The following is a 22,982-nucleotide window of genomic DNA, read 5'->3' as shown; positions in this document are numbered from 1 at the left end:
GTCAGAGACAACAGATCTTCCCACTACAATGCCCTTTGCACAGGCACACACAGGCCTGGGAAGCCTCATGCATTACACAGGGAACTCCACTGCCAAAGTTTAGACTTCATTCATGCTCTTCTAGTCCAGCACTACAACTTCAGCCCATACCCTGGGGCTCAGACACCAGCCAAAAGCAGCAAGACATTCTGACACTTCGGACTTTGCCCTCCTATCCTCAGCATCTTTTTTGTACTTCTGCAGACTTTCTTCAACGCACAAAAGCCACAGGAGCATCCAGCAAGTTAGAGGCATATATATTACCACAAGACACACACCCACCCAAGAGGTCATCTGGTGCAGACAGTTCTCTTCCCTGGCCCTACTGATGGTGAGGGCCTACTTTGGTATGCTCAACAACAGCATCTCCTGAGGAAACTCATCAAGCGGTAGAGAAGCTGCAGTGCAGCCACATGATGCTACCAGGCAAGGCCCCACATGCCAAGGAGTGCCACTGAGCAGCAGTCTTCACTTGCCACTCCAAGACTAGCATGCAAATCCAGGGCACCAAACACAGCAGCAGGTATGTGACCACCCTGTATAGCCTTGTGCTTCAAAGAAAAAGACACTTAAAAGGCCTGCAGAAATGGCTCACTCCAGCTGTCACATGAACACTACACCCATGGACCAAACCTTATGGCCTTGTAGGCTCCAGCTGATGATGGTGACACATCCTCTTCTGGGACTACATGCTAGTGGCACAAAGTCACTGTGAAATGGTTGCTCAGAAGAAAGGACACCAAAGCAAAACAATTTTATGGGCTGAGGACTGGTGCCTCCACTTTTACCAGCCCAAAGAAATAAATATGCAGAGCATAATGCCTCAAACTCATGTCTCTCTTGACATCTTCAGTGTTACTATCCAGCTGTGGCCATGTTCTCAGAGGCCACATACAAACCAGAGGTTAGGGAGCTCCCAGCTGTGACAACAGGAAAATTGAATAGAGGTGGTTTGCCTCATCTCCTCGCTGTTCTGCTCTTTTCTGAACTGCCTCATTTAGGAAACAATTCTTGCCTATTTGTTGACCATGGAGCTTCTAAGACCCCATATTGCCCACCACCTTGCCTCTTAGGGGATAGCTCCCTGGGCAGGGAAAGAGTTGCCCAGCCTTGCCAACAAAAGGTGCAATCCTGTATACTGTTTTGGTCACACCACTCTTCCTTGGAAATGTGCAACAATTTTGATTCCCCATACCAACTGTTGCAGCATTGGATTTGCTTTAGGTAAGCAGAGTAGAAGGGACAGTAGAGCACTGAAGGAGCTGACTCCAGCTGCAAGGAAGACAGAGCCTTAGGTTGATGGAAGGCATCAGCTTGACTCTCATGGATGAAGCAAGAGCTAACGCAGGGCTGGCACCTGCCTCTCTATTGTACTGAGAGCCTTCCTGCTATGGCCCTCATCATGGTGGCTGCCACTTACTTTGCGTCCTTTCCAGCTCCTGACTTCTCCCTCTGTGGTGGGGAGCTGTTTGTCTCATTCGCAAGAACAACTTTCTATTCCCAGTTATTCCCCTTGGGCCAATCCCTGAGAAAGCGCCAAGTGAGGTTTCTCAGCTTTACTCCTCTTAGGCTCCCTGTCCCAAGCCAAGTCTCTCAAGCCCTAAGAGACAATGCAGTCACTGTTTGACAGAAGCATCCATGCTTCATGCCAAAGGATGCTCAGCCAAGTATGAGGCAAGTCTACTGCATGAATCTAGTACAGCAGCACATGGATGGCTGATACACCTCGTCTGCAAAGTCCCCATACCCTGTATGCCAGCACTGGGACCTCTGAGGGATGTCTGAGGTCAATACACAGACATTAGCCTTCCTCTCTAATGTGATGTGGAGATATCCCCTATCTTGCAATGCAACTTCCTACTGCCCTTCTGCCACAGCTCGCATTCCTCTTAGCCTCAATCTGCATCTTAGTCTCATTCATTTTTGCTGCACCAGCTCAGACCTGCTGTACCCAGTGCTGTTCTGATCCCAAACCTTCACAGAAATCTCTCATCTTGCTGAAAATATCTGTTGATGATGGGTACAGTTCCATGGGGAATGATTCTTAGCAACCAATCTGACTGGTTAGGCATTGCAAGCCTGGTGAAATTCAGAGAAAGGAGATTTTTGAGCTTACTCACTCAGAAATGCACAGGCTTTGTCCTCAGGTGAAAGACATGCGGAGTAGAAAGTCACATATTTGCATAAAAAATCAGGCTATTCACTTTCTGTTTTATTTAGTAAAATAAATGGAAAAGTTCATGTGATATCAAGCAACCAATCTATTCCCAGTGTCAGGAGAGGCTGACAGTGGAACTCAGCATGGCACCGAGAGAAAAGAGAATGAGGGAAACATCTCTGGGAACTATATTCTTCATTTCTGATATTGCCACTTTGCTGTGTCACAGAGCTGTCATGGAAGGATACAGTGTAGGGTAATACCAGAACTACTGGAGTACTGAGAAAATGAGAGCTGGAGACAGCAAATGAGAAGGGAGAAGAGATTCCTAGAAAGGACAGACAGCATATATGTACATGGCATGGAGATGGGAATCCATGACTGACGTGGTCCCATAATCCTGCCATCCCAGGAATTCCTAAGCTGTGGGGCTCAGTGAACTCTTCATATGCCAGAAACAGACTCTGGGAACAGTCATCCTGATGGCTGAGAAAGAATCATAGTTCCTCATTGGGAGCCTTCTCCTCAGGTTCATCTTCACCCTAAAACACATTAGAGGCATGAAATCAGTTTTGATGCTGCTCATTTCTTCAGAATAATGATAAAAGGAAACAAACCAGCTTAAATGCCTCTCCTGTCTATGCCACTGCCCTGAATATCCCATTTCAATTGCAGAACACAAGGTACTGACACACAAAGCCTCTGTGCTATAGGAAGATGAGCCTTGACAGAGAGAGAGCTCTTAACACTGAATGAACATGGAGATTAAATTGTCCTTTTACCAGCAGAGACCTCTGTTAGAGTTCTGAGCCTTCGTCTGCATACTCTGTTCTGTGGCCTTCTGATAGATATCCTTCCTCTCCATGCCACTCTCTCTGACCCTCTCATGTGCTGCCTTCCTAGTGTCCAAAAGCACCCTTCATTCTGCCTCCCAGCTGCTGTCCCCAGAAAATAGATGCTTCACTCACACCTTCATACAGTTGCAGAGGTCAGTGAAGTCCTCTTGCTGCAGACTAGAAGGCAGAAATCAATGAATAAAGAAGCTCTGCAAAAACATCCATTTCTGCTTTCCTCTAGATTGAACGTTTTTCTGATATCCAGGTGAAAGGAAAATGAAAGAGGAGGAGGCAGGGCTGGGGAGGAGTTCAAGGAACTGAAGAGAGCCTTGTGAGCAACAGCATTGTCCTACAAGATCCCAGATTTCTGTAGACTGTACTGAAGTTCCCCTTTACCTTCTCCATTCTTTCGATGAAACCATTACAGAAGTCCTGTACACGCTCAATGGAGACTTCATCCAGAGTTAAGACATCCTGCTCTTCATCTGGTGCGTTGAATATAGCCAGAGCTGGCAGCTGGGACTTCTTCAGTTTGAAGAATGACACTGTTCGTTCATTGCTTTTCAAATTAATGTCTACCAGGATAAAGAGAATCTGTGATGGAAACAGGAGAGGAAACGTAAGCAAAAAGGAAACTGAGAGAGAGACAACAGCTCCCCAGACTGTGATCATACGAAGATTAACAGCAATGTTTTTAGAGTTAGAGAAAGCCTACTATACTCTCTTAGGGCACCGCTTTCTTCTGCCACTATATAACTGCTCCACACAGTGCATTTTTCTGTATTTTATCCAGTCCAGTCTTACATTACCAAATAAAATGTCTTCTTTCACCTTCTTTAAAAATATATCTACACTATGGCAAGAAGGCAATTTCCACTCCGATTCTCTTAGTAGCTGAGGAAACAAATGTCTTTTATCTTAGTGGCACATGCAAAGGAAGCTGACTCCTCTCCTTGCATGATATTTGGATAAGATCACATCCATGGAAGACCCACAGTGTCAGAGTAAAAAGGTGTTTTGGTGTGTAAAAATCAAACTCAATTGCAAGAATGTGGGAGTGAAGTATAGGCCAGCAGGAGCCTGCAAGGATAAGAACATGAGAGAGCCAAACACAAACATTTAAGTGAGCTGCAGTGAATAGAAATGAAGATGCAATCATCTAGGAAACGAGTTGGTGGCAAGACACCAATGTCCACACAGCCCAGCTCAGTGGAGGGTTGTTCAGACCTGAGGAGAGGAGCCCAACAATGACTAAGCCAAGATAAGAACAACATACATTTTTCTGGGCTCATGAATAGTCCTGGAGAGCAAGATCAAGCTAATTGTTAGGATTCTGACATATGATTCACTGGAACAGGTTTCCCAGAGAAGCTGTGGCTGCCCCATCCCTGGCAGTGTACAAGGACAGACTGGACAAGGCTTGGAGAAACCTGGTCTAGTGGAAGGTATTCCTTCCCATGGCAGGGGGGTTGGAACTGGATGAGCTTTAAGGTCCCTTCCAACCCAAACAATTCATGATTCTACGATTCAATAGTATAGATTTAGCAGAAATGGTGAGCAGCTCCATGGTTTTATTTTAAGAATAACTTTCATCTGAGATCTTACAAGTGCAGTAGGAATTGGTATAAACTTAAATGGTTTAAATCTGAAAGAGTAACAATAAAATATACAGATATCTTAAAGATCTTTGTTAAATTATCTGTTAAGGCTACGTGCAAATATTACGTACAAATTTAAAAATAAAAAATACAGCAATTGAAAAATTTAATCAGTGACCTGATTAAATAGATTCCCTTGGCTGCTGACATCCAAGTCAATGAAACGAACATCCAGCTATCATGCACCATTTTATCTTATCTTTATCCTGTGCAACCTACTGGGCCTAGCATATTCAATATACCTATGGACATGGATATGACTTAACTTACACAAAAGCTAAAATGAGTTTAAAAAAAAGGAAAGTAATGCAATGTGAAGACAATGTGTCTGGTTCCCAGGCTGTGACTCATGTTTTTCTTTCTTTTAGATCAAGAACAAGCAAGTTAGTTCAAAACTTTTTTCTTCTCTAAAAAAAAAACTTGGTAAATCTCAAATTCTTTATTAAATTTGTGCTCTATAAAAAAGACAAATATATCTGGAAACTTTCCTAGGAAACAGCCTATGGGAAGGATGGATAGTTAGGCTAGTCTAAGGTTTAACTCCAGTTAATCACTGCAATACAGAAACAGGAACATTTTTCACTGGATACGTGGTATTTATCACTTGCAATTTCTATTCCAAAAGTCAACTGTGCCCCAAGCAAAACAAGCTAGTGAGCAGACAGGCTGTGGAAACTTCTCCCTAAGAGCTAAATTCATCCTTTTGCAGGATAAAACACTAAATAGATTAACTAGAGAAGGGCCACAAATCTGAAGGTCACAGCTCTAAGCACCCAATATAGGAAACGCTCAGCTGGAGCATCAATATTTATATTTTAGGGCTCTCCTTCCAACTAGCAAGTTGGAAACAGAAGCCAGTGTTGGACAGAAGCATTTTCAGAAGGTTGGTACAGGATAGGTATCACATTTTCACCAGTTCATTCAGAAGCTTTTAACTTTCTGTATGAAAGAGTCACTAGACAGCAACATCTTTTAAAACAAATGCTAAGCAAGAAGCTAAAAAAACCCCACATTTAGAATATTTAGGTTGTTAAATGTCACTTCTTATGCAAAATATCCTCCACCTTTAAAAAGATGGTAATATAAATAAATATCAGTCAATATTCTTCACTTTATCAAGCGTCCAGCCTTTGTTAAAAATCCCCAAACTAAAAAGCTGTGCATACTTTATCTATGAATACAGAGAATAGAGTAAGAATAAAAGAATAAAAAGGTTGGCGTTTAGATCTCCAAAGATCTTCTTCCCTACAAAAGAAAACAAAACCACAAAACCCACTGGCCCCTCGGCTAGAAAGGCTGAGGTGTCATCATTCACAGTTCCTGACTTGGATCTCTCTAATGACTCACACTTGGCTCACGGAGTTACAGGATGCCAAAGTATAGCAAAAGTTTCCTTCCCCTCATATTCCAAAAACACAGGAGAGACAGCAATTGCATTTGTCCACTGTCACTTGAAAGAAGACACCTTAATGCTTATCCTAAATGCATTTTAGAATGACAAATTCTAGGTAGGTGTTGTGATGTGGGATGAATCCTCCTTCAGCAAAAACACGTGCACCCTGCACTGGATGTGCTCCACAGGTCCTGCCAAGACCTGTGTAGCCTCAGAGTCACACCTGTGAGGCACTCTGTAAGATGTGTTGGTACTGAGGCCACAAGCATTGCAAGGCTGGTCTCCTCAGCAGCTGGAAACCAAGCAAGTTTCTCAGTGGGGGCATTTACATGATAGAAGCCACCTGGCATTTTCTCATGAGGAATTTATTTTGTTCAGAGATTCCCAGCCAGCTCCAATCACAAAGAATGAATGCAGTGACCATGGCAAATTGCACTGGCATGAGACAAGAGTTACCTTGCCTAACATCTTACATCCAGATCTTAGTCTTGTATCAGACAGTCATACCTCTGCAGACATTACATAACCTCTGCAACGAACGGTGGCAGGCACATTATCCCACTTATTTTAGAAGAAAAGAAGGACATGTCCTTCTCTATCAGTGCTGAAAGGAGCCTAAAGCCTTTGCTCAGACAACTTACCAAATCTATAATTCACAAAAACATATCTCACTTACAATGCCAACTGTCACATCACTGCTAGAAACCAGGTTGTTCCATCCCAGACAGAAAGTTCATTTTCTATTTCATCCTCCTGTACAATATCTGTGTTTGTTTGTTTCAGTTTGTTGGTTGTTTGTGGGGTTTTTTTTCATTCTGAAATGATTTCTATGAAATTGTTTCATTTTGTAGAAATTTTCTTGCCTGTGTTCAGAAGTCTGCTGCTGCAGGCAGTGAAGGATCACCTGCATGGATGGGGAATTCCTGACACAAATTCTCCCCTCCAACATGATATTACCTGTGCACTGTCACCTGCAAATTTCTCTTTCAGAAAATTTTGTACAGTGGTGCCATCTTGGTGTCTTGACAGTTTGATTCCTGGTTGAGTGCTTTTAGAACATCAAGCTCCTGGTAAATACTAAGATACAGAATGATGTTGTTAACCAAGGAATTAAAGTTAATTGCAAATAGCACTGTAGTGGTAGAAACCAATTTGGTGTTGCTTAGTTTCATCTCTAACAAAGATAAACAGGAAGGATGATCCAACCTCATGTCCAGTGTTCGTCTTTGAGCTTCACGAAGCTGTAACCTTCATTCTTTGAGGAGACTGTATAAGCAAAAAGATTAAGTTCTGTAGATTGAGTAACTTCTTACATAGCTTGCATAGTACATCAGAGCAAAATGAAAATATCAGTCATGAATCCAAAAAAAAAGAAAGCTATAAAAACAAGTTTACTGCAGATATCTTTAAATGACATAGACAATCTGAATTTACAGGCTCCCCTGGTTACGGCTAGACAAGACATTTCTAAATATTAACCCTCTCAGTTCTGGAGTTATCAATGACAAGAAAAATCAAAAGTGTATGAATGACTGCCTGAAAAAGAAGGGGCAGCATCCTTTCATTTCCATGAAAGTACTCCTGAAGGGCTCTTGGGAGTTTCTCAGAACCCATTTCTAAATAGGCTTACATATAAAGTAAAAGGGACTTTGCAAACATCTCTATCCAAATAATTTTGACATTGTAAACCAGTTACATTAGTTGCAGCAAAAGTTGCCTTTATTATTCCCAGCATCACCTTATTAAAACTTCTGCAAACGTCCATGAGGTATGCCATCTGTAATTGACATGTTATGCTCTGATATTGTGGAAAGAAAACTGAAGATGCTTATGCTAATTTCGCTCAGCAATGCAAACTCTGACATTTTCTTTCCAGCAGAAAGCGTGGACTCTTGGCAGTACTTTCCCAAATACGCACATGTTTGATTGCAGTGGGGTCCTTCCAAGAAGGCTGGTGGATTCACTTCTGCAGCTGTAGCACCCTGAGCTCTGTCTGTTCACTGTTACCCACCCATAATTGTTTCTCAATGTCTGCTAGAAAATATTATATTCTTAATCTTGTCAGCTCTTGATGTCTTAGCATCATATAACCTTTGCATTTTCCCCTCCAGCATTTTACAGACCCCAGGTTCCATGATAAAATCTAAACTGCTTTCAGACACTGCTGCTTGGGGTGAAGTTCAGGCTGTTTTCAAGTAACAGTCCTCACCATAGAGCCTCATGGATCCTCCAGATGAAAATCTCAGCTTCCTCTCAGGCAAAAATGAAAAGATCATAAACCAGAGATGAAGTGACTATAATCCAGGAACTGGCAGATTAATTATTTCCTCATGCTCTATTAACAGTTGGACTTCATGATCTTAAGGGTCTTTTTCCAACCCAAATGATTCTATTTTCTTTAGTTTTCTTCATTCTTTGGAGCCAGCCACTCAGCAGGAGCAGTTCCACTTCATCTATCCATCAATGCAAGCAAGAAATTTCTCCTCTGCCTCCAGCTAGTGATGACAATGACAAGGATGCCTCTTCCCTTAGAGCAAAGTAGAGATGTGTGAAAGGATCCGTACCCCTTCTCCTGCTTGGGAACCATCTCGAGGCTCTGTTTGTGTTCTTCACTGGCTTGTAAAGAAGTTGCAACACACACCAAGTCTCCCCACACTGTTCTGGCGCTCTGCAATCACCATAAAGCACTGATGGATGCAGTGGCACATATTCAGAGGGAGCTTGAACACCTCTCCACTGCACAATGATTCCTTGCTTGAACTACTGACAGCACTAACCCTGCAGCACAAACAAGCCTTTCACCACCAGCCCACACCAGGCTGTGAATTATTGCCACCACCAGGCTGTGAATTATTCACTGGTAATTCTGAATAAAATTCAAGTCAAGAATCTTGCATTTATTTGCACATAATCTGTGAGCTGCAAAAAGGCAAAACCTACTCAATACTTTACTTGTTTTGAAGTAAACCTGAGTTAACTTTGTGATCCTGAAAACAGATAACTCCATGTTGTGGTATAAACACAGTCAGCCACGCAGTCTCTCTCTCACACCCCCCCCCCCCCCCCCCCCCCTTGCCCTCCTCCTCATCCCAGAGGGATGGGGAGGAGAATCAAAAGTATGCAACTCCCACAGGTTGAGATAAGAACAGTTTAGTAACTAAGGTATAACACAAATCACTACTGCTACCACCAATGATAATAATGATAAAGGAAATAACAAGGGAAGAGAATACAACACCTCACCACCCGCCAACCGATAACTCGCCCCACCCCACCGACTGAGCGCTGACCGATACCTCCTCCAACCCTGCAGTCAGCTAGCCCTTCCGGGTAATTCTCAGTTACATCCTGGGCATGACGTGCTGTGGTATGGAATACCTCTTTGGTCAGTTTGGGTTAGGTGTTCTGTCTCTGCTTCCTCTTGGCTTTCCCTCCTCCCTGGCAGAGCATGAGACTCACAAAGTAATTGGTCAGACTAAACATCAGTATTATCAGTACTGTTCTGAGGCCAAAAGTCAAAAACACAGTGCTGCACCAGCTACTAAGAAGGAGGAAAAAAAATGACTGCTACTGCTAAACCCAGGACATTCCATTTAGGAAAATTAGCTAGCAGAGATTTCTGAGGTATGGTTCAGTGGCTGCTTCTGATACCCAAACTAATTCATGTCTTTCTACATGTCAGAGCAAGAGACAAACCTCAGTGGGCATATTGTTCTGCTTACTCCTTACTATCCAGACCTAAGACCCAAACAGAGGGGTCTTAGTTCTCTCTCACTGCTTTGTAAGTGGGCAGCACAAATCACAATTTTCTCTTCAGAGTGGCAGTCCTTTGCGAAAAACACTGTATTAGACTCTAAGTCTTTTCTTCTATATGTTCTTCAGTACCACTGCAGTAGAAATAATAACTCAAATCCCAACATTTTTAATCTCTATTTTTACTGTGGGAAACTTCTAGACTGGGAAACGTGCCTGGATGAATTAAAAAAAAAAAAAAGTTAGATTTGGCTTGCCGGAAATCCAAAATTTATTTGGACTTCAGTACAACATTTTATCCAATGTTTTGTGAAGTATTTCTAGGAAAATTATTCACATTTTCTCAGATCTAAGCATGTCACATGAAGAGAAAGCTAGCTGCAGCTGCACCAGCAAAGGATAGTGATGCTGAACAGTAATGTGTTATGTTGGAAGAGTTAGCTGCTTGGAGGGGGGAGACCTATATCAAACTCTGCTGCTCATGGAGGACAGTGCTAGTGGTGTTACTATAACACACATCTCACATGAGACAGCTGTAATTTTTCAGATAAGCAAGTTTTCTTTTATCACTAAGTATTCATCAAAGCAAAACACTTCTGAAGAGACCTTTTTACTTTGATGCATAGTTTCCAGTGAGTGGGACAGATGGCAAGGTCCAAAGTAGTTTTGCCGTAAACAAGTCTCAAGACTTCAGAGGGCGCACAGCTCCAAGGTGGCCCCTCCATCTGAGGATGATTATATACTTAATATTTAATCTGTGCCTTCAGTACACAAACAGATGCGTGCAGATGTTTATGTTCTCAAACCTTCTCTTTCCAGCTCCACACATCACCCAGGAAGATTCCTTCCACTGCCTCTCAGCTCAGCCCTCCCCCGGCTGTGATCTTCTACCCCCTCCCTTCTAATCTTCTCCCTTGCCCCAGATGCATTCCTTTGCTTGCCAGCTCCTTCCTCTGTACCATGAACACAAATTTCCATGTAATGCAGCTGCTGGAAGAGAATCAGACATGGGATGTTTACTATTTGGAGAGTTTTGTCCACAGTGGGGTGGGAACCAGGCAGAATTTCTCTGAAAGACACCATCTATTCCATGACCCTGGTGTGAGAAACCTGACAAACCTATTTGCAACTCTTTTAAAAATAGTTTTTTCCCCCGGATACAACCAGAAGGCTAAGGGTTAAGAATCACTGTGACATTAGTTGCTATCACAGGTTACTGATATAACACTCCTTGGCATCTTGCAGGCCGTATATACAAAATCATCTCTCATACCAGTGGAATGCAATCATCATCAGACTGAAGAGCAGCAGCTGTTTGTCATCTCCTAATACAAGGGAACAAAACTGGACCAGAAGCAAGGAAGTACATAACGTCCCACTGAGGGAGCAGAGGAGCAAGATACAGAGGATATTTTCCCTACAAGGAGGAAAACTGGCAAAAGGTGAACAGATCCAACACCTCCACTTAATTATCCAACCAATCCTCTTCTACTGCCACTTGGATTTGCCCCCCTAATCCACAGAGAAGGAAGTAATGCCATCCCCATCCACTGAAGTAATCACTGCTCCCCAAATCTCTGTTTGGACTTACCTTTCCCTTGAAGAGCTCTGCTGCCTCCCGATATCTGCGCATTTGCTCAGGGTACTTCGGGGACGTTTTGTCTGTGACCAGGAGAAGGTGAAGCTGGAACGAACTCTGCATCACACCTATCGCTGTCTGCCACCACAGACAGAGAGAGAAACACACAAAGAGACTGAGCACATTCAATCTGCATTGGTTGCAGGACTGAAGGGACATTGGTCCTTGTGTCTCAGCTTAGATTTCTTTGCAAATCAGCCTCCCAAAAAAGAGACCTCTTGAAGCAGGAGGGATCCAATCTGGGTGCTCTGTGGAAGCACTTAACCTCATGACTTTGCTTATTCCCAAGATGAGAGTCTAAAGACCACCAGGGTTCATCACTGGCCTCAGGATAGCCAGTGACTAGGAAAGGGGACATCCAGGGTACAGCAAGCTGAAAACTAGAGGGGCAAGGAAGATGAGAGGGAAGGCCAGCAAACACTGAACATAAGAGTGCCCTGAATGACTGAGATGCAGCACCTGGACAAAATGGGAGCAAGAAAGTGGGAAGGATTTGTAGTGTCAGGGTTGGTGCCTTTCCTTATTTCTTTGGCATTAAGCTGTGTGTAGGATGGGGATGAGTCCAGAGTTTCAGCAACTCCAGGGTATTCCAGAGTGTTCAGGGTTAAAATTGTCTCTGCAGTCTCATAGTGGGAGACCTGGAGCCAGCTGTTCTTCAACCCCTGGGTAAGGGCCAAGTGGGCAGAATACAGTGGCCCTCTGTGAAGGAGAAAGTGCTGGCACTGCCCAAGAAGGAGCTGCACCATCTTCAGGCACTCACTCACTCTTTTGCTCCTCCTTCTGCCCGCTTCCTGCAGCCCTGCAGCCTCTCCCTCAAACTAAACAGCAGCCAGACCAGAGCTGCTGCCTCCCCCGTGCCACTGAAACCACAGAAGTGCAAACTGTGCAGCTCCCTGCCAGCAGGAGAAAAGAATTTCCACAAGTCCAGGAGTAATAAGGAAGAGGTCAGGGAGTGCACACTGGCAAGGGCCATGAATCACAAAGTATCTGGTTGTTGAGAGCCAGGACTCTGCCATTAGTCTCATATTTATGAGGCATTTTGTATCCCTTCACTTCTCTGGTGGTGTGCAGATGGGGAAGGGGAGAGTAGAGGGGATGCAAAAGAAGGCTGGAGGGCATTAGACCTCATGGGAGAGGACGGGGCTGAAGGTGAGGGTGAAGCCACCCAGCACCAAGGGTCATGACAAGTCTGGGCTGAGAGAGAGCAGGGCTGAAGCAGCAGTTCCTCCTGCAGCTCCACACGCGGGTGCGGCTATCCACAGAACCTTGTGCAGTAGCGATCAGCAGAGCTCATCAACATAGCTGGGTCACATCTGACTCTCCTGGAAAGCCCACAGGGTAAGCGTTGCCTGAAAATGCTTGAAGTATGTGGGGGAAACAGTAAGGGCCCCAGGATGGGAGAGAAACTCCTGGCAGGACTCAGTGTGATCCACATGACCCCAGCCTCTGCTGCCCAGCAGCATTCATAGATGTAAACAGCATATGCACTGGGAATAAATATTTACCAAAAAACAAGCTACATTAGCAGAGCTGGGAGGGCTTTGGACTGGAGACTGCAGGAGGCACTGTCAACTCCAGCACCTTGATAGGACTCCAGAGCATCTGGAAAAAAAAATGGAACGTGTACTGCCAGTCAGGGTGGAGGGGACCAGCTGAACAGCTCAGCTCTTCTCTGTCAAGGGAGACAGCCTGGGTGCTGAATAGGATGCCACAGAGCAAGACCCCAGAGCATCAGCAGAGACGCGTGAAGAAAGAGTCATGATCTAATTAATTGCTAAGAGATGCAGTAAAGGTCCCAGGGTTCAAAAGGCCTGGGCAATTATAAAGATAACAAGTAACAAGACCATCACTTCTGACTTGAGTGTTCATGGCAAGGACAGTGGGACAGGATAAGGCTTTTCTGTCCTCCAAAATACTCTGTACTTTTAAAATTAACTTTTCACCTTATTCATCAAGATGAAAAAGCAGCCACTTTTTTTTTTTTTCTTGAGAAAACAATAGAACTTCTCAAGTATTTTAATGTGGAAACAAATTGTTGCATTTCCAAAATAAAATGTTCTCTCTACTGGCAGGCTGCACCTGGACTAGGGAATTTGTCAGCCTCTTAGCTGAACCTTGACTTCAACTTGAAAAGATTGGCTTTGAAACAGGCTGGCCCATTCTCCTTTCTGTAAATTGAGCCAGATCAACACTGTTGCAGCTATCCAGAAGTCTGCAACAGAACCCATCAGTGATGACAAAGTCTCTGCCTTGCGGCCACTGGGACTTCTAAAACCTATTGAATTCACAGCAGTGCAACCAGTGAACTGCTGAGATTTCAGAGGAGCCTAAATCCTTTGTCACTCTCTATAGCAGACAAGAGCACTGGCATCCTGCCACTGCCAGTCAGATGGGTGAGCTAATGAAGATGTCCAACATGAAAACATCCTATGTCTGACTTTTTTGTTGTTGAATTGATGAATTCTGAAGTAAGGGATGGAGGGAATGGGAAAAATTTTGCTTGGGACATTTCCAACCAACTCTTGAATATGCCTTCAAATAGCCAGGTTTACATCAAGCCATGTGCACTGCTGGGCCATGAAGAATTCTGCCTTCTGGCAGTAGGTCAGTCAAGTTTCCATGTTTCTCTTCTGAGAAAAAGAGAGGAGATCTGGCTGAGAAGACTCTTCAGGCATGGCACAACACGGCAAATACCATGCTGGGAGGAAGCAGCACTGTTAAGGAGTGGCAAGAAATGGAGCTCTCAGCCCACCAACACCCCAAAATTCATAGAATCATAGAATAGTTAGGGTTGGAAAGGACCTTAAGATCATCAAGTTCCAACCCCCCTGCCATGGGCAGGGACACCTCACACTAAACCATATCACTCAAGGCCTCGTCCAACCTGGTCTTGAACACTGCCATGGATGGAGCATTCACAACCTCCCTGGGCAATCTATTCCAGTGCTTCACCACCCTAACAGGAAAGAATTTCCTTCTTATGTTCAACCTAAACTTCCCCTGTTTAAGTTTTAACCCGTTACCCCTTGTCCTATCAGTACAGTCCCTAATGAAGAGTCCCTCCCCAGCATCCCTATAGGCCCCGTTCAGATACTGGAAGGCTGCTATGAGGTCTCCACGCAGCCTTCTCTTCTCCAGGCTGAACAGCCCCAACTTCCTCAGCCTGTCTTCATACAGGAGGTGCTCCAGTCCCCTGATCATCCTCGTGGCCCTTCTCTGGACTTGTTCCAACAGTTCCATGTCCTTTTTTATGTTGAGGACACCAGAACTGCACACAACACAAAAAGTGAGGTCTCACGAGAGCAGAGTAGAGGGGCAGGATCACCTCCTTTGACCTGCTGGTCACGCTCCTTTTGATGCAGGCCAGGATATGGTTGGCTTTCTGGGCTGCAAGCGCACACTTCCTGCTCATATTCATTTCCTCATCAACCAACACCCCCAAGTCTTTCTCCGCAGGGCTGCTCTGAATCTCTTCTCTGCCTAACCTGTAGCTGTGCCTGGAATTGCTCTGACCGAGGTGTAGGATCTTGCACTTGGCATAGTTAAACTTCATGAAGTTGGCATCAGCCCACCTCACAAGCATGTCGAGGTCCCTCTGGATGGCATTCCTTCCCTCCAGCGTTATCAACCGAACCATGCAACTGTAATTACCAAATTACTGGAAAGCGAAATGAACCACCATGTCTCCCTTCCTCTCCCCATCCCACTTGCATGCCCCAGTACAGCATTTGCTTACTGTCCCTATACGGAGTTGCAGCAGAACTGTGTGTTCCTCCATCCACACCATTGCCACAACCCTCACACGTCTGGGTATGCAAACCCTTGGACCAGAGGATGTCCCTGAGGAGGAGGCCAAGTGACAAGGTGAGGGCTGCGGGGAGCTTGTAATTACCATAGGGGTGTACTCTGTCACCAGGCGAAGCTCATTGATTCGAATGAAACGAGTCATCTTCTCAGCATCAATATCATTGTTGTTCATATCCAGATCCCTCCGCTGATTGTCTACCTGAAGACACACAAAGACACCAACAGTCACAGCTGTCCTCTGCTCCTATCGCCCCCTCCAGAGACACTGTTGGCATTCACTCACGGAGGCATCCACTCCCTGGGACACCACTGTCCTCTCTCTGCCACCACATAATCCCCACTTCTGAAAGTCCAGCACCTACAGAGACCAGCCTGCACCTCTAGATAAGGGTCTTCCACCCTCTTTCAGTGTCCTTCAGACAAGGCAAACTCATGGCATTACAGAGATCACCAATGACTCTAGACATCCCTACAGTATCCTCTCCTGATGCACTGGAGACAGGGAGGATTAGCTGATACACTATTCAAGGTGTTGTGGGGTGAGATCACAAAATAGCCTAACTCCTAGCATCAATTTTGGCTTTACATCCCTTTTCAAAGTCTTCATCTGCTTATTCTATTTCTTCTGCAAGTAATAAACATTAGCGTGGGCCTGTATGGATTTCCTGGAAACATTGTGAAAGCAGGAAATCTCTCCAATAAAAAGAGGATTTTTTTTTTCCAGTACAGCAGAAAAAAAAAAAAAAAGGAAAAGAAAAATATCCAGCCCCGCACATTTTGGTTTTAGATGAAAATCCACGCTGCCACATATCTCCCCACACTCCCTCCCTCCCCCCAAATGATGTGATTTTATTGAGGTCTTGGTGAACCTGTAAACGGAAGAAAAAAAAAGCAGTCAACCACTGAATGTTAGCTAAACCACCTGAAGGGGCAGAGTTGCCTTGCAGCATATGCAGGACACGACTGAGTTGAGCCATGGGGATGCTGGGCTCTAACATGTAACAGGATCAAAGTTTGGTATTTGAAGGCCTTCAATACACGTGTTGAATGAGGTTCTCGGGGCTGAGGAAAAGTCCACATGCATAGCCCATAGTTTACTCTCTGCATCTGTAACAACCTCTCAAAGTGCTTGTGTTAGTTTTTCCAGCAGTGTGCATTTAAAGCCCTTTTTGGTGTTCTGTGGTCATTCAAAAGGTCTTTGATCTAGTAGGGAGCCACAGCACCCTGTCTGGCAACTCAAACTAGTGCTTTTCAGACTGCACAGCCTCATTCCTCTTGTAGATTTTCCTCCTCCATAAAATGAAAGGGCAGCTCTACTCAAGTAAATGAGATCAGGCCAATGTGACACCTTGGTGGGTGAGAACAGACAGGCCTTGGGAACCAATTTAAGCACTCCAGACTCCACAGAAAGTCTTCTCTTGACTTTCATGGGCTTCTTAAAACATCTGATTTCCATTTAGGGATAATAACTTCTTAAATCTGCAGTCAACATTCATGGTCTTAAGGAAATAAGGCTGGGAAATAGCCTGCATCTAATAGTTGAAGATCAGTCAAAATGTCTTTATCACTCCATATAACTAGCTTGCTCACATCTGTTAATTACGTTCTTTATAGGTCTACCAAGCCAGATTCCTCACTAGAACAAATTAATTTCCCTTCACCATATACAAAAAAGTGTCACCAGTTGACACTAGCCCATCCTACTACTGTAATTACAGTTTAAACTTCTAAGCAAAAGCAAAGAAAAAATGAGTTTATGCTTCTGATTCACTGCTGTCCTGGTCACACATCTTCAAATCAGTATTTGAGTCAAAGTTCCTGTCTCAGCTCTTTTTTTCTTTTCCTTTTTCTCTTTGATCCTTTACTCCTACATGGTATTCAGCACAGAATAAAAGGAAAAATATCTGAATACCTTAATTTAAAAAAAACTGACAATTAGATAAGTGAGTTGTCAACCACATTTAAACCTGACTAGTGCATTAGCTTCCTGCTTGGTTTTTGTTTTGTTTTGTTGAGATTTTTTTTTTCCTTATTAAACAAGATTTCAGCTTCAAAAACTGGACCGTGAGCAAAGAATATTCAATATAATCCAAATTCTAACGATCCAGACATTTTCTTTTATCAAACACCCTCCCAATGCAGTCATCCTCACTATCTGCCACAGTGAAAAACAAAGGAACTTTTCAGTATTTTTGGAAGAAAATCAGCATGACTAAGAAACAAAACTGAGATGGGTGTCGCTTCAAATTGCAACGCCTGCACATAGCAAATAAAAGGTTAAATAAAAGGACCTGCCTACCTATTGCTCACTCTTGGATCATCCTTTCTGAATTATTTGGATAATGACAGTGGTAAACATAGTGCAGGAAACTATGAGAAAGGAAGGGGAACAAACTGGCTTTGTCCAATCTTTGACCAGCCTGCATCTAGGACTTGGCCAAGCTGTCACATTTAGTTTCCCTGTTACACATAGTGTGTCTTCATTGCACTCCCCTTCCCAGGTTGTGCTTAGAGCTCTGCTGACACAACAGACTTCACTGGCTTTCAGGACATCTTGTGCTGCCTACAGCTGCTCTTCTAAGATACATCTCTCTTTCCAGTATTCTAGTACCACACTTGTGTGAGAAGGGGCCACACTAGGACATGGATATAATCGGCAGAATACTCGCTCTTAGCTTTTTTTGGTACTCTTGAAGCAAGTATATAGCCCTTCTCAATACCATCTCCTTGAATTTCAGCAAACTTCAAACTTCAGCAGCTTCAAATTCAGTGAGGCACCAGCACTTACTGAATACAACTGTATCCATCCCTAAGAAACTGCAAAGTAACATTTTTAATGGGCCCATGCCCAAAGCCTGTTTAGGGAATAACTGCAAATCATAGTGTAGCAGACAGAAAAAGTGTTTGGGACTTCTTTTGGTGGCAGAGCATTTATAACTGCAGAGACCTGGTCTGGATCTGTTTTCAGTCATGATGGAAAAGTTGTGCACCGATTGAGACAGCCTTGCCTGTCTGAAGTGATGCTTGGTAAGATCTGATGTCATGCCTACTGTGTTGATCCATTGTAACATGGCCTCTAGATGCTCTTTGTGTGCCTCAGGAGCCTTACCAAAACCACGGGAACCCATTCAAGTAAAACTGAGTTCCAGGCAGGTCACTCAGAAACAGAGATGTCATTCTTTACTCTGGGTGCTGGACCAGATCCATAGGGCAAACACTTAAAATGGAGAACCTTATCAGGTGTAATAAATGTTGCATATTTTGGTGATGGGTACTCTGCAAGTGAAAAGCAAAAGGCCTCTTTGGGGCAGGAAGCTCTACAGATGTGTTTTTAGGTGGGCAAGCAGTGACCGTCAATGACAAGCCTTGGCTTTTGGCTTCCTCTAAGGTGACTGCCATGGGCAGGGACACTTTCCACTACACCAGGTTGCTCCAAGCCTTGTCCAGCCTGGCCTTGAAGACTGCCAGGGATTTGGCAGTCACAGCTTCTCTGGGCACCTTATGCCAGTGTGTCACCATAGTGAAGAATTCCTTCCTAATGTCTAAGAGATGAGCAGCTTTAAACTTCTCTGTCACTACTGCCTGGGGATTTCACTTCTCTACCGTGACCGCAGGCAGGTCTTTAGCGCTTGTCCTAGAGCCCCTCTCATCAAACCTAGCGGGCAGGGGAACTCCTAAACCGGGGAGGTGATGCTGGGGGATACAGCTTGTTGCACGGCACCCTGTTTCCCGAGGCGGGAGCAGCTCGGGGGCAGCCGCGGCTAGCCCCGTCTGGCTCCCCTGGATCATCTGGCCACGGCGGCGGCGATACGGTGAGTGCTGTCCCCTGACACGCTGCTCCACGTCCCTCCACGCTACAACGCGGGCTCACGCACCATGCGGAATAACGTGACGGTGTTCGCCTCGACGCCGTAGTGGGACAGAACCGCGGGGCTGGTGCTGAGGCCGAAGGGCACCTCCGGGATCCGGCCGGCCGTCAGGAGAAACTGCGAGGCTTCGGGGCTCTCCGGTTCCTGCGGAGGGAGGAGGGAACGCGTGGAAGGCGGAGCTGGGGAGCGGTGCCCGCCGCCCTCCATGAGGTAGCGCGAGGGTGACACCCAGCGGCCGTCAGGGAGAACCGCCCGGTTCAGCCCACTAGCCGGGAGAGAGAGGAGAAAACCGGGCAGCCGAAGGGAGGAACAGCATCTTTCTCTCCAGTTATCACACTGCCTGCGCTGCAGGGATCCTGCAGAGATCACCCTCCTCCCCTTGCCCCGCCAACCATCGCTCCTCCCCAGAATCAGGGATGTTACAGGCGGCGATGCCCGACGCGCTGTGGGTGTCACAAACACAGCTGGCAGGTGCCACAGCGCTGTGTAAGCCTGGCCTTGCCTTTCTGTGAACCCACACGTCTTACCCACACACTTGCGGGTGACACTGTGATCGTGAGAAGCCCCAGAGGTCTCAAAAGGGAGGGGAGAAAGCCAGAATCTGGATGTAGCATGCTTAAATGTATATACATGTTTGTCATGAAATCATGGAATCAGAGAATCACAGAACGGTTTGGGTTGGAAGCAACCTTAAATCTCATTCAGTTCTAACCCTCCTGTCATAGGCAGCGACACCTACCACTAGACCAGGTTGCTCCAATACCTGTCCAGCCTGGCCTTGAACACTGTCATGGATGGGGCAGCCACAGCTTCTCTGCACAACAGGTTCCAGTGTCTCACCTACCCTATAATGAAGAATTTCTTCGTAACATCTAATCTAAATTTACTCTCTTTCAGCTTAAAGCCATTGCTCTTATCCTGTCCCCACACGTCCTTGTAAAAAAATCCCTCATCTTTCTTGTAGGCACCCTTTAGGTATCAGATACAAATGTATAATTATGCACATACATGTGTGTATAAAATAAATATATAAAAATGCAATTTTTAAGATAACCTTGGATTTAGAGTCAGTGGTTTACAACTTTTGTAAAAACACTATGCATTAGTAGTATCCTGGTTCCTTTCAAAAAGCTGTCTTAGACACATACTTTAAAAAAAGTAGCCAATGCAAACACATCAAGGGATAAAAACGTGCAATTTCTCAGTAATTTAAGGTCCATTTTCTTTCTTGAGCAAAAGCATTGGCTACAGCCTTAACCCGTATTGAAGCATCCCTTGCTATTCCCATTCCAACCTTTTGAGTAATGTATTTTTGATAACTTCTATTGGATTTAAATTCTCAAGACATAGTCTCTGCTAGAAAATAACTGGTTTTTCTTTTTAGTTTGAACCATCAGTTCAGCTGTTTGTGAGCCCAGAGAGGATGGAAAACAAAATTCTTTCTTATTCAAAAGAAAAACATGTCTCGTGACCTATTTAGAAATGCCAGCACATCGACATGGCTCTGGTGAGAGCACTAAAGCCTGGGGTGTGAATAACTGCACTGAATTTTGGAGCATTCCTGGGAAAGCTGGGGTTTAATCAGGCCAAGTATTGCCCTTTCTTGCAGACATGCAGGGTTTCTGGAGCAGTGTGCTGTTTTTCCATCATGGCATTCTGTTCCCAGTCAGAGAGGCTGTGCTCATTATACAGGAAGCTTGCCGAGCCACGTACTGCAGTGAATTAAAAGGCTGCAGTAGAAAAATAATTTATGGAGAACAGAGAACATGGGCATTATGTGGATGAATATACTCTTAGGCAGAGGGCCAAGACAAGCCCTCATGGCACACATAGGTCTTTATCCACTGTTTAAACGCAGCCCTGTCATGCTTCAGGCACTGGATGACCAACACGTTGCTGCCTGCTGCCTCGTGCTCCTGGCAGCCTGGGATGCATGGCACCAGCCTCCTGTCTTACTCTGTGGAATGAAATCCTGCACCAACAGAGAGGCCACAGTGGCACGAAACACCAGTGGTTATGTCCTTGCATAGCTTTGCCCAGCAAGAACCCACAGTCCCTGCTGCTGCTTAGCAGCAGGCTCTGTGCCCCAGGTACAGCCTTGCCACAAGCCCAGTCAGCTGTCCAAGGGGAAGGAGGCATCTCCATACAGTAAGATTCCCTTGCTGGTTTGCAGCACTGCAGCACTGTAAGAGCGAGGAGCTCCAAATGCCTGCAGGCACTGCAGGTGAGGCAGCTGGTGCTCTCTGATCAGTGCTTAGCAAGGCCCCTGGGGCACTAGCCTCCAGCACTCACATGCTTCTTGCTTCATACCATCAGTCCTCACTCTATGGCAGGCTGTAAGATGCCATTGCCCTATACCAAGGCCACGATGCCCTCCCTAGGCTGCCCTCCAGCCCCTGGCATGGGGCAGAAGAAGGAAGGTGCTTTCAGAAGGAGCTGGTTTTGAAAAGCTGAGGTCTTTTCTGACAGAAGCGATGAGGCAGTGTCTGGGCAGCAGAAGCCCAGAGCAGAGCTCAAGGAAAAGGTGCAAAAAGGTGCAATTTGGGCACCTTAAAAGTAATAAGGATCCTGACAAAGAGGTCCCTGTTTTGCGCTCTACATAAATATTTTTGTCTTGTTTTCTGAGGAAAAACATTCACGTCATTTTGGGAGCAAGGGACACAGGCCATCACTCACCTTTGAATTCAATTGAACTCACGCACGGAGAGGCAGAGGCCTCAAGGGTATCAACTGGGGAACAAAGCAGCAAGGCAGAGCGACCATGCCTACACTGCCCCCTGGGAGGAGGCTGAAGCTTGAGCTCACTGCTGGACTTCAGAGGGCCTGCACCAGTGCTGCTCCCCAATACCCAGCTTCCTTAGCCCCATGACACAGGCAGTGCCTTGTTTTGTCATTGCTGCCTAAAGCAAACAACTGACATTCCCACACATGCCTTGCCAACACTGCTTCTCTGCCACCCACATTCCCATTTTGCTTCCCCTGCAGTGTTTCTCTTTCTCTAGCTCCAGGGTTCCTATGACCTCCTTCACCTTCCTCCTTTGCTTCATCTCCCTTCCCACACATAGAACAAATTCCCTGCATTCCCTCTGTGGCCTGTCACAGCCCCAGCACCTTTTGGGACAGGAGCTGCCTTTGGAAGGTGTATATGACACTTCCAGCTCCATGCTCTCATCAGGGTGGGACTGAGCTCATAGTTGGTGGAGGGGAGGTACTGTGAACACACCTGGAAGAATCCAATGACTGCTACCTCTGCCCCACTGATGAAGGCTTCAGCATCCTCAACATTGTCCAACAGGACAGGTTTCTCTGCAGTGCTGGCTGTGCCTGGAAAGGAGAGGTCATGATTGGACAGAGGGTACACAAACAGCTCCCCAACATGCATGAAAACATCCCACCCCTTACAGTCTCACCCACACACCTCTCCTGCAAGCTCAACAGAACCCTCCTGGTTAAGAAAGACTCCCCACAGCAGACCTAGCCTTTCCCCAGGCCAGGAGAAATTCTCACTTACTGTGGGATGCAGAGCTGTTGTCTCCAACACACGCTGCTGGAGAGCCCCTGGTGAGCAGGATGATCAAGAGGCACAGGAAGATGGAGGTATTCATGGTGCCAGCTTGCCCTGTCCTCGCCATGGCACTCTGCTCCACTCCTCTCCAGCAAGAGACACGTCAGCTGCTGCAGGGGCCCACAGCCACTCCCTGCGTGGTGGGAAGAGAGCAGCTGGCCCAGGGTGGTGCCTTCAGCTCCAGAGAGAACCTCCTGGCTGGGAGAGAGCCCCTCGCTGCTGCAGAGGCAGCAGCCTTGGAGAGCCTCACCAACACCACCACCGG

At 45.6% G+C, this 22,982-nt stretch overlaps 1 protein-coding gene across 2 annotated transcripts; it reads right to left on the bottom strand.

Annotated features, from left to right (window-relative positions):
* Window positions 1–2,230: 2,230 nt before the first annotated feature.
* On the bottom strand, window positions 2,231–22,886 carry ERP27 (endoplasmic reticulum protein 27). Of its 2 annotated transcripts, XM_057429548.1 has the most exons (8): window positions 22,664–22,886; window positions 22,376–22,476; window positions 19,159–19,296; window positions 15,369–15,482; window positions 11,429–11,554; window positions 5,803–5,862; window positions 3,430–3,627; window positions 2,231–2,739 (listed from the first exon to the last, which is right to left on the bottom strand). In XM_057429548.1, the coding sequence occupies exons 1-8, from the start codon at window positions 22,782–22,784 to the stop codon at window positions 2,695–2,697; spliced, it is 903 nt and encodes a 300-aa protein (XP_057285531.1). In that variant the 5' UTR covers window positions 22,785–22,886; the 3' UTR covers window positions 2,231–2,694. The 2 variants fall into 2 exon arrangements, with proteins under 2 accessions (XP_057285531.1, XP_057285540.1); XM_057429557.1 differs by lacking the exon at window positions 5,803–5,862 and having other exon boundaries at window positions 22,664–22,871.
* Window positions 22,887–22,982: the final 96 nt, after the last annotated feature.

Source organism: Pezoporus wallicus, unplaced genomic scaffold (genome assembly GCF_028554395.1).
Source record: "Pezoporus wallicus isolate ANWC-B61680 ecotype Strahan unplaced genomic scaffold, APGP_CSIRO_Pwel_v1 scaffold_3294, whole genome shotgun sequence".
In the NCBI taxonomy this organism is placed as follows: domain Eukaryota; kingdom Metazoa; phylum Chordata; class Aves; order Psittaciformes; family Psittacidae; genus Pezoporus; species Pezoporus wallicus.
The sequence above is the reverse complement of the archived record's forward strand: the minus strand, read 5'-3'. Positions and strand labels throughout refer to the sequence as shown.

Excerpts from the sequence above, each read along its gene's own strand:
- ERP27 (XM_057429548.1), bottom strand. The coding sequence starts at position 22,784 with ATGGCGAGGACAGGGCAAGCTGGCACCATGAATACCTCCATCTTCCTG. Across the intron at positions 19,297-22,375 it reads CAGTCATTGGATTCTTCCAG|GAACCGGAGAGCCCCGAAGC; the intron begins GTGTGTTCACAG and ends CTCCCTCCGCAG. Across the intron at positions 11,555-15,368 it reads TGACAGAGTACACCCCTATG|ACAGCGATAGGTGTGATGCA; the intron begins GTAATTACAAGC and ends CTGTGGTGGCAG.